Source organism: Podarcis muralis, chromosome 2 (assembly GCF_964188315.1).
Source record: "Podarcis muralis chromosome 2, rPodMur119.hap1.1, whole genome shotgun sequence".
Classification (NCBI taxonomy): Eukaryota; Metazoa; Chordata; class Lepidosauria; order Squamata; family Lacertidae; genus Podarcis; species Podarcis muralis.
This window is the reverse complement of record NC_135656.1, coordinates 70,013,074-70,023,713: the sequence shown is the minus strand read 5'-3', so window position 1 is coordinate 70,023,713 and position 10,640 is coordinate 70,013,074. Positions and strand designations below refer to the sequence as shown.

General features: G+C 47.9%; 1 protein-coding gene across 1 annotated transcript; it reads left to right on the top strand.

Moving 5' to 3' along the window:
* The first annotated feature begins 1,321 nt into the window (after positions 1 to 1,321).
* Positions 1,322 to 2,588, top strand: LOC114592755 (actin, cytoplasmic-like). The gene has a single exon (XM_028721036.2). The coding sequence runs from the start codon at positions 1,389 to 1,391 to the stop codon at positions 2,586 to 2,588; it is 1,200 nt and encodes a 399-aa protein (XP_028576869.1). The 5' UTR covers positions 1,322 to 1,388.
* Positions 2,589 to 10,640: the final 8,052 nt, after the last annotated feature.

The window sequence follows — 10,640 nt, the reverse complement described above, 5'->3', positions numbered from 1 at the left end:
GTCGTAAAAGACAATTGAACTTTGGAACATGGAATATATGGACTTTGTCAGATAACACAGTCACTTATGCCCTCACTTTTGAGAACCCTGTTAATGGAAGACAATCTTACTCGGCTATGAGTGATTGCCAAAGAAGAAGAAGATGACAAGAAGGACCTAAGCGAAATAGCACTCTCTCTCCCTCGTGATTCCTTGCAACTTAATATCTCTGACAGAGGCGGCAGATCAGATAGCCATCATAGAAATATATGAGCATAGAGCGGAAAGTGTGTGCCCTGTTCTGACTTCTAAAGGTTTCCTGCAGTTTCTACAGGGTCATGGGCCCCAAAGGAAACATCTGACCAGGAGTAAGAACCAGGATGCCGAGTAGAGGAGCTTCCTGACATTCCAATAGAGATCTCCACTCTCAAGTCTTTCTGTGGAGAACTGGTGCTCTAACTGAACAATGTGCCCATTCTTTCAGGAGCGTCAACAGAAAATGAAACCCTTCATGTTTGCCATGGAGTTGGGGACATTCAGTTAATCTGTGGATGAGGCCAGAGGTAAAAGAGAGCAGAGTTCACAGCAATTCAAGATGGCATAGTTCTCCTTCTGCCTCTGTGTGACTCCATCTCCTTCCCTTTCCCTCTGAGCGACTTTATCTGCAAAGAACATTGCAAAATCATTGCAGGAGGTCTTGGGGTCCTCACCAGACCCCAATGGACGAATAGTGCACTATTAGTCCCATACCTAAAATTCAGGCCCAAAAAGGGGAGGGCGAAGGCACAGTCAGGAGCTGACATGAACTTCAGATTGAGAAGGCACAGAAGATTATTGCACACACCACAACTGAATCGTACGTCAGTTTAGGCAACAAGTTCCTTAGCCGACATGTGTTTGCTTTCATCATTCTGTGAAGTTAGCTGTGTCAGTAGAGCAGGAGACTCTTAATCTCGGGGTTGTGGGTTCGAGCCCCACAATGGGCAAAATATTTCTGCATTGCAGGGGGTGGACTAGATGATCCTCATGGTCCCTTCCAACTCTACAATTCTATGATTCTATGAAATAATTGATGAGGATAAACCCATTAAATATCACACGGTGTCCAGAGTGGATGTCAATCATGGAAACCATAGAAGTATGTCAAGTATTGTGGTAAGGTCTCAGTGGGTGTCAGTTCAGTTTCATTTCAATATCTTTATTAGAATGAAAACACCTTCATCTCATCCCCCATTCTTATGATGTCATTCTGCTGTGGCCGCATCACAGGTGATTGTTATGGCAACACGGTGCCTGCCTTCTGTACTGATGGGAAGATTCTTTCTTTCCCTCTGAAGCTGTGGGGCCACTGTCTGGTCTTGTGATAGCATCAGGACAAAGGGACATAGCCTCTGAAAGATCCCATCACAATGCACTACCCTAAGAAGTCCAAGAGTCCTGGCCCTGTAGGGCACAGACCAAGCTCAAAGGGCCTCCCGTCAGACTCCTCATCATGCCCATCAGACAAGTACAAGGACTATGCTGCCGTTGTTATAGACACAGGCACTGGATACACCAAGAGTGGCCTGGCTGGGGATGAGAAGCCGAGATCCATTGTGCCAAGTGTTGTGGGGGTGCCAAGGTACAGGACCAAGGAAAGCCCATTGTACTACATTGGGAAGAGCATCCCACAGCGGCGTGCGGAGGTGAGCACACACCAGGTAATGACCCATGGAGTCGTGACAGATTGGGATGCCCTAGAGATGCTATGGCACCATGTCTTCTACACAGAGCTCAGCGTGTGTCCTGAAGAGCTTGCTGTGCTGGTCACCGATTCCCCCATGTCCCCAACGACTAACCGCGAGAAAATGGCGGAGCTGCTCTTTGAGAACTTTGAAGTGCCAGCCATGTTTGTGGCTCATCAGTCCCTTTTGTCGGTGTATTCCTACGGCCGGACAGGTGGTCTGGTGATTGGCTCTGGCTATGGGACATCCTACACCGCTCCTGTCCACGATGGCTACATTTTACCTCATGCCACCTACCGACTGGACATAGCAGGCCATGCCCTGACGGAATACCTGGCCAAGCTGATGGGAGAATCTGGGAACCCTTTCCATAAGGATGAAATGGAGGTGGTATGTCAGATCAAGGAGAAGTGCTGCTATATCCCGGAGGAATATGAGGGTGAACTGAATGCTGATGAGAAGAAATACCTCATGGACTACACCCTTCCTGACAGGCAGGTTATCTCCATCGGCAGTGAGCGCTTCCGCTGCTCAGAGATCCTCTTCAATCCGACCATGCTGGGCTTCCCAGAGGTGGGGCTTCATGTCCAAGCTATAAGCAGCATCAGGAAATGCAAGCCAGAGCGACAAGCGGACCTGCTTGCCAATGTGCTGCTGGCTGGTGGAACTACCATGCTTCGTGGCTTTTCCGAGAGGATTAAGAAGGAACTGCAGAAGATGGAGCCATCCAAAAAGGTGGGCATCCTGGCTTCCCCCAACCGCACCTTCTCTGCCTGGTTGGGTGGCTCCATTGTGGCATCCCTCAACTCTTTCCAGAATGTGTGGATTGACCGGCAGGCCTACAATGAGAAGGGGTCCTTCATTGTCCACCGGCACTGCTTCTGATCAAGGCGGTGGCATGCCAGGCTTGGCAAGGGCATGTGTCAAAGGGAAAATCTCCTCTACAACATGCTGTTTTTTTTTAGCATAGCACTTCTGAGTCAGTTCTGTCACCACTATTGGAGATGGGGAAGAGCAAAGGGAGTTTGTAGGGATTTACAAAAAATATAAGAAGAGGTGGGGAGGGAGAGAGGGAGAGAGTGGAAATGTTGAACCAAGTAATGGATCCTTTTAAAAAATGTGATTTGTTACAGGTAAAGCCTATCAAAAAAAGCAGTGCAATATATGTGTGCCATATTTCTCACATACACACAAGTATGAACTGCCTCATAGGCAGACCTACACATCTGCACCTCTTTCTTTAGATCAATTTGTGGCTACTAGCCATGAGGGCTATGTTCTACCTGGTCAATCACTGTGAGAACAAGATGTTGGTCTAGGTGAGCCTTTTCCTCTGATCCAGCAGAGCTATTATGTTCTTACATTTGTGGTGGAAGAACTCTACCCACCACCATTTGCAGTTCTCACTGTAGCTTTCTCCCAAATCTGTGAACAGTTACCCATATTTAGAGATTGTTCCTCCCCCTCACACATTTCCACCCACTGTCCAAAGAGAGCGCAACCTGTAAAACTGCTCATACATTGAGGTCGATCAAGACTGTGAGGTGAGGAGCTTGGGTCCAGGGAAATAAATGAAAACATAGCCATTGCTGACCGTATGTGGCTCCTCTTCCTGATAAATATCGAGACTGACGAATCCTGCTCCTGCTAAAGAATGCCACTGGAACAGAAGAGTTTATCAGAACAGGGCTTTTAGTCCTTTAGCAAGGCTAGTTAGTCAGAATCTCTGCTAAGGCCAAAGGACACAAATACAGAATCCTGTGCTGTTTTCTGTGACAAAAGGTGGCGTTATCTGCAAATCATGAGGGAGAGGCTTCAAAGTTGGTGTAGTGAAGGATGAATGAGTGAGTGAGTGAGTGGTGGATAGAGGAGGCATTGTCCAAATCCTCTGGGCCACAAGTAGAGCCCTGCAGGATCACACCCATGGCCTATCTCACCCAGCATCCTGCTTTCCAGAGTTGCCAGTTGCTGCCTATGGAAAGCCCACATGCAGGGCAAGATGACAATAGCCCTTACTTGCAGATGTTCTCCAGAAACTGATACCCAGGGACCCGCTGCCTCTTATCTCAGGGGTAAACCTATACATCTTCCACTTTGCATGTATTTCTCTCATTTAATATTTGCACCCCTAAGCAATGGGGGAGTGAAGAGACATTTACAGCTATCTCATAAACCAGAGATTGTGTTGCCATAGACCAGCTATTTGGCAGAGAGCATCTTTTTTTAGGGCTGGAGGTAGCGCAGCCTCTTTTCTCTTACATCCTCCCTGGAGATCCTATGCCAGGAACTTCAGAGATGGTCTTTCTCCTGAAAGAACTGGGAACTAATTCTGTTTCTTTTGCCCTGTCTCCATGACAATCTATGTAATTACCGCTGGTGGACTATTTGTTGCCATGGCAAATTTAAATGCACACTGATCCTTGTGTGTGCTATGCTATGAGTCATTGGCTGAGCTGCCACCCAGCAGGGTCTGTGAACATACTAGCTCTTCACTTTGCTCCAGAAGGAAAGAGGCTGATCAGCTGTGGCGGATCACATGGGTTGGCTTGGCGGTGCTAAAGTTAACACCGAGTGAGGCATCCCAGCACTCTCAGCCTCTCCTATAGGCTCCTTGCAGAATGAGATTCTCCATCCACAAGACCAGTGAGTTGGCTTGCCACCCTCTCTTCCAAATATCCCCACTGTGATCTGGCTTACTTGGCAGCTGAAAAGTACCTGCAAATGCATCTGGTACTGAGAGGTTGGCCCCCTTTGTTTCCCTTCCATTGAGAGTCAGAAGTGATTGACGGTCCAAAAATGGATAGTTCACAAGCAGGCAGCAAAGTTGTTATGAAAGGAAGCTGCCCAGGAACAACTTGCCAGGATGAAAAAGTGCAGATGGTTCTAGTGTCAAAAACTGTTCCATTAAAAATAAGTGGTGATTTTCAAACCGGAGGAATTAAGTACTCTTGGTGTGTCGGGGGAGGGGGTGTCCTGTAATGATTGCTGCCATCCATTGCATCACTTTTACGCCCACTGTCCCATTTTCCATTATGGCAGCCCTGCTTCCTTTCCCACCCAGAAAAGTTGGTGGGAGGAAGAAACAGACAAAAAAAGAGGCATGGGCAGGTAGTAACTAAACCCAAAGGAGCCCTGCTTACCCCTCAGAACATGCTTCCTCAACCTCGGCCCTCCAGTTGTTTTTGGCCTACAACTCCCATGATCCCTAGCTAGCAGGACCAGTGGTCAGGGGTGATGGGAATTGTAGTCTCAAAACATCTGGAGAGCCAAGGTTGAGGAAGCCTGCCTCAGAATGACCAGGAACTGAGTTCAGATGTTGTTGTTGTTGTTGTTGTTGTTGTTGTTTAGTCATTTAGTCATGTCTGACTCTTCGTGCCCCATGGACCAGAGCACGCCAGGCACTCCTGTCTTCCACTGCCTCCCGCAGTTTGGTCAAACTCATGTTGGTAGCTTCAAGAACACTTTCCAACCATCTCATCCTCTGTCATCCCCTTCTCCTTGTGCCCTCAATCTTTCCCAACATCAGGATCTTTTCCTGGGAGTCTTCTCTTCTCACTGAGCTCAGATGAGTGGTGTTAATTGAGTTCTCTCTCATGTTGATGCCACACTTGGGGATTAGCAAGTATGCCCTTCTCTCCTTATGCCACATAAAAGCAATCCAAATGGATTACTCTGGACAAGCCAATGGATCCTTACAATCAGTGTATGTGCTATAGCAGGGTGGTCCAACATTCAACCTGAATGCAGCCCTCAAGGCCTTTTTTTGATGGCCCTCAACAATACTTGATGCCCCCTTCCCACAGCCCTCATGCTGCCTTCCCAAAGCCAGGGAAGTGAGGCGCTGGGCTTTGAGAACGAGGCATGGGGCTCTGACAGGATCCTAGACTCCTCCTTCTCATGGCCTAGGTGGTGCTTTCACAACTTGGCAGGGTCCCGGTTGAAGTAGTCTTGCAGCCCACTTTGTATGAAAAGTTGGAGCTCCCTGTGATATAGTATACTTCCTGGAGGTCAATGTGCTTGATGGAGTCCCTCTTCACACACACACAGGGGGTGCTGTTCATGATGGACCAGGAGTTTTCTTCAAAGTAGCCAGGAATCAAAGCAGAATTCACATGAGTTTCCCAAGTTCCTCTTGGGCTGGAGGGGCAGTGACTTCACTTTCTGCTCTACCACAGATAGCTGGCATGCCTGCTGTGTCCAGCATGGTTGTGACTATTTATATAAAATCCAGTCAAAATGGTATGCTAAACTGGAGGTAAGAAACAGAAGGAGAAAACTGGCTGGGAGCTTCTCTGTCAGTATGACTTCAAGCCGTGCCAGCTCTATTCGCACATCAAGAGTCTTCTGAAGAAGGAAAACTGGGCTGGCCTTCCATGTGGTAAGAGTAATATGCAGCCTGGCTACTTATTTCCCTACTAAATAAGTAGGGAAAGTTCTGAGTTGGGCATTCTGGGAAGCAGCACAAACTGGACAAAATGAGGTTGTTATTGGGGATCTGATTATATTGTGGTAAACTCTTCACTAGCAACATAGTCTGAAGAACAGGGTCCAAGTCTTAACTAGGCTGACCCACGTCCCTGCATAAGCAATACCCCCCTTTAATCACATTAATGCTATAAATTAGCATTTAATGCTACAAATGCTTGTAAATATTGAGCCGTGTCTGCCTCCCGCTGATTAATTGGGAATTATACTTGAGGTTACCACACAGTTCGAAGATTAATAACTGTGTATCTTGCTGTTTTCAGGCTGCATGATTAAACTCTTGATTGGAAGCCGAGTCTACAGTGCACTGCTAATTCCCCCTTGCTTACCCAGCAGTTAATTACAGGCATAGGTGGTCGGCAGTTAGCGTGATCATAGTTCTTGCCTGTGCAAAGTGCAGCCCCCCTCAGCAGTGGCTGAAATACACCCAGACATTTAGCCAGGAAATTCCGGCAAAGGCCTTGCTGCATAGTGTCACACAGCCAGGGATGCTTGAGCCAGTGATAGGGCTGGGATCGAGTCTAGTGAGCAAAAACTGAATGTGCGCGCGCTTTGACCTCTCATTAGCTGTAGAAGGTATGTGCTGCAGCAGGAAAGCTTGGTATTCTGCCTTTGCCTGGCAAACAGAAGAAACTGCCTTACACTTAGGGTTTAGCCACACTTACCTCTTGCCCAGGACATGGGTGGTGCTGTGGTGTAAACCACAGAGCCTAGGGCTTACCAATCAGAAGGTCGGTGGTTCGAATCCCCGTGATGGGGTGAGCTCCCATTGCTCTGTCCCAGCTCCTGCCAACCTAGCAGTTTGAAAGCACATCAAAGTGCAAGTAGATAAATAGATACTGCTCTGGCAAGAAGGTAAACGGTGTTTCCATGCGCTGCTCTGGTTTTGCCAGAAGCGGCTTAGTCATGCTGGCCACATGACCCGGAAATACTGTCTGCAGACAAGACAAACGTTGGCTCCCTCTACCAGTAAAGTGAGATGAGTGCCGCAACCCCAGAGTCATTCGTGACTATACTTACCGTAACTATCAGCGGTCCTTTACCTTTTGCCCTTTGCTTTCTAGGCACAGATCTGCCACTCCCCCCCCCCATGCCACTTTCCCCAGGAAAACTCAATCTTTACTGCTAAATTGGAACACATGTCAATTTGGGTTTTGCGTGGATTGCTGTTTGCTCTGCTTCAGCGGTAAAGAGTAGGTTTTTGCAGGGAAGGGCAAAAGGAAAAGGAAGAGTGCTCTGACACAGAGTTGGGAAGCCTGGACCTGCGCCTACAAGTGCAGAGCAAGGTTAAGTGTGGGTGAGCCCCCTGAGTCAAGCCACTAGTCCATCTAGCTCAGTATTGTGCACACTGGCTCCAGGGTATCAGACACGGAATATTCCCAGTCCTACCTGGAGATGCCAGTGATGGAACCTGGGACCTTCTCGTGCAAAACAGATGCTGACCCATGACCCTTCCTGTAATACCAGGCGCCTGCAGCACTTTATGTTTGACATTCTTCAGCATCCCACTCAATTCTTCATCTCCAGCTCCATGTACAACAACCGACCTGAGAGTGCCAGAGCTGCAGAACACATCTTCCGGGTCTAGATATGATCACTGACGCCTCCTCCCATGCCAGGAGAGAAGCGCATCAGACCAAGGCAGTGCAACAAAAGTCATTTGATTTCCCCATCCACAACAGCTGTGAAAGGGTGGTGGCGGCAGCTAGGAGTTGGAACTTTAGCTTGGTGGTAGAACATATGCTTTGCATGCCAAAGTTTCCCAGATTCAATCCTCAGCCTCTGCAGGTAGAGCTGAGAAGTCCTCCTGCCTGAAACCCTAGAGTAGGGGTCAGCAAATTTACCACGCCTCAGGCCAGTGTCTCCAGCACCAATCACGCAGCAGGCCGGAGGGCTGGGGAGCGTGTGCCCATACGTGTGCGCACACGCTATTTCTGGCGCACTTCCGGGTCGGAGGAGCACCGGAAATAGCTTGTGCACATGTGCATGGGCCTCCTCCAACCCAGATGTGCACCGGAAATAATGAGCATGCGCAAATAACGCTTGCGCATGCGCACAAGCTATTTACGGTGCTCCTCCGACCCGGAAGTGGGCAGCCGTGCAGCGCAGCACTGGTAAGAGCAGGCAGTGGCAGCGGGGGTCACCGCGGACCAGATAAACAAGTCCTTCAGGCCTTATCTGGCCCGCGGGCCCTAGTTTGGGGACCCCTGCCCTAGAGGGTCACTACCACTCAGTGTCAGCCATACTGAGTCAGATAGACCAAGGCACTGGCTTGCGGTGTCTCCATGAAGAACTTGTTCAGTGAGGGGAGAAGTTTGCCCCAAGTTGCAACATTTTCAGCCCACTCAGGAATAGAGAGAACATGTTGGAATATATTCCCAAGGCTCATCTAGCCTTTAAAGGCACTTCAGACATTCAGCTTTTCCTACACAGAGATAGATCTTTAATAAAATGCAAGAATGGGGCTGCAAGAGTCTTAGTAGCATAAAGGAAAAAACAGCACACATTATGGTAGGCAACTCCTTTCCTATATGGACATCTCTCAGTGTGAAAAATATAACTCATATAACAGACCACAGACATATTTTAAAATTTATTAATCTTATATCCCTTCTTTCTTCCAACATGGGGTCATACACGTGGTTTCCAAGAGGTCTCCCATTGAGCCCCCGAGGAGACCCAGACATGCTTAGCTTGAAATTATTTGCCTTCAGACCACACCCTGGGCATATTGGATTGCTGAAATTCAGCAAACATGCAAATCCCCAGGCTGTCGCTATGAGAGCTAGGGCAGCATGTTGGAGCAGTTATTATTATGCCCTTGGGCAGTGAGTATCAGCTGTAGTTTTTTGCAGCTTTCAGAGGTTCAGATCTGCATTGCTCCCTAGAGCTCCTATATATCTTCCTTTTTTTTAGCCTGTCTCCCCTGCCATAAAGAAGACTCCCTTCCCAATAAAAGACACCTTCCATTGCTGGCCTCGGTTCAAGTTCTTGAGACAGCTCTGCATTTTAAATATGTATCAAAATATATCACAGCCTGGTCCCATAAATTGATGTTGATTTATTTATTATGCTTCTTTTTCTATATATAAAAGGAAATATAATCTGATGTAATCCAAGTCACCCAGATAAATGCTCCACATATGTCATCTCTTACAAAGATAGATGGCTTCCAATAACCATATACCTACCACGTCTGTCAAGAAGACCCCAATGACCGGCTGGTAGAAGGGGACACTTGAAGCTGAGAAGTGATCCCAACAATGACCCTGGAAGACACAACTTCAAAAAGGTTGCATGTTGAACCCAGGGCATCTGAAGCTCCACCTGGAGATGACCAAATGATAGGAGGAGCCACCTGTCTGATGGGAAATCAGGCAGACATCAGCAGCTCATATTGACCGAAGGGAAATGCTGTGCACTTCCTAATGCTACATGCACCCCTCTCAAATTGTCCAAAGCCTTACATTCACCTATTGCTCCATACTTGAGATGCCAGCAGGTCCCCCAAGGAAAAGTCCCCAAGGAAAGGGATGTTAGAGCCTGGACCAAAACATGGGTCCTTTAAAAGCTCCACTCACCATCCAGTATGACAGTTCATCCTCAGATGCCTTCCCTATAAAGAGTGGCGTGAAACAGGGCTGTGTTCTTGCCCCAACTCTCTTTGGCATATCTCCTTTTTGCTCTCCTATGCATTCAGCTTGACTGAAGGCAGTGTGCACTTCCATTCCAGAGGCAAGTTCAACCTGGCAAGTCTCCACGACAGGACCAAAGTGCAGTGGGTTCCTATCCAAGGTATGTTGTTTGTAGATGATGCAGCCTTGACAGTGCACTTCAAGCAAGCTCTATGGAGACTCATCAACCATTTTGCCCAACCTTGCCTGGAGTTCAGCCTCACCATCAGCCTGACAAAGACCAGAATCCTGGGTCAAAACATTGCCAGCATTCTACACATCAGCACTGGTGACCACATGCTTGAGGTGGTAGATGATTTTGTCTATCTGGACTCCACCATAATCAGCAACTATTCCATCAATGCTGAGCTGGACAAACATATTGGCAAGGCAGCTATGGCAGTGGTTGCTGAACGACAACTTCCACCAGCCCAAGCATAGTCAATGGCTAGAGATTATGGGAATTGTATCTCAGCAACATCGGGAGGATAAAAGGTCCCCACACCAAATAAAATGTTTGGGAAAATTAAAAGGGTATTTCACAGCTGAGGTACCACCACCAAAAGGTCCCTCTCCCACATTGCCACCCACGTTACCTCAAATGGCAGGGGCATGCAGAAGAGAGCTTCTGAAGATCTTAACAGTGGGACAAGCTGATAGTCTTCAAGGGCAGCCCAATGTATAAACATGCTACATCAATCTAACATTGAATTTGCCTGTGTATAGTTAGGTGTCATCAGGCTTTTTATGCCCCCAAAGGGATACATCTCGTGGAAAA

Coding starts and splice junctions, on each gene's coding strand:
- LOC114592755 (XM_028721036.2), top strand. CDS start 1,389: ATGCACTACCCTAAGAAGTCCAAGAGTCCTGGCCCTGTAGGGCACAGA.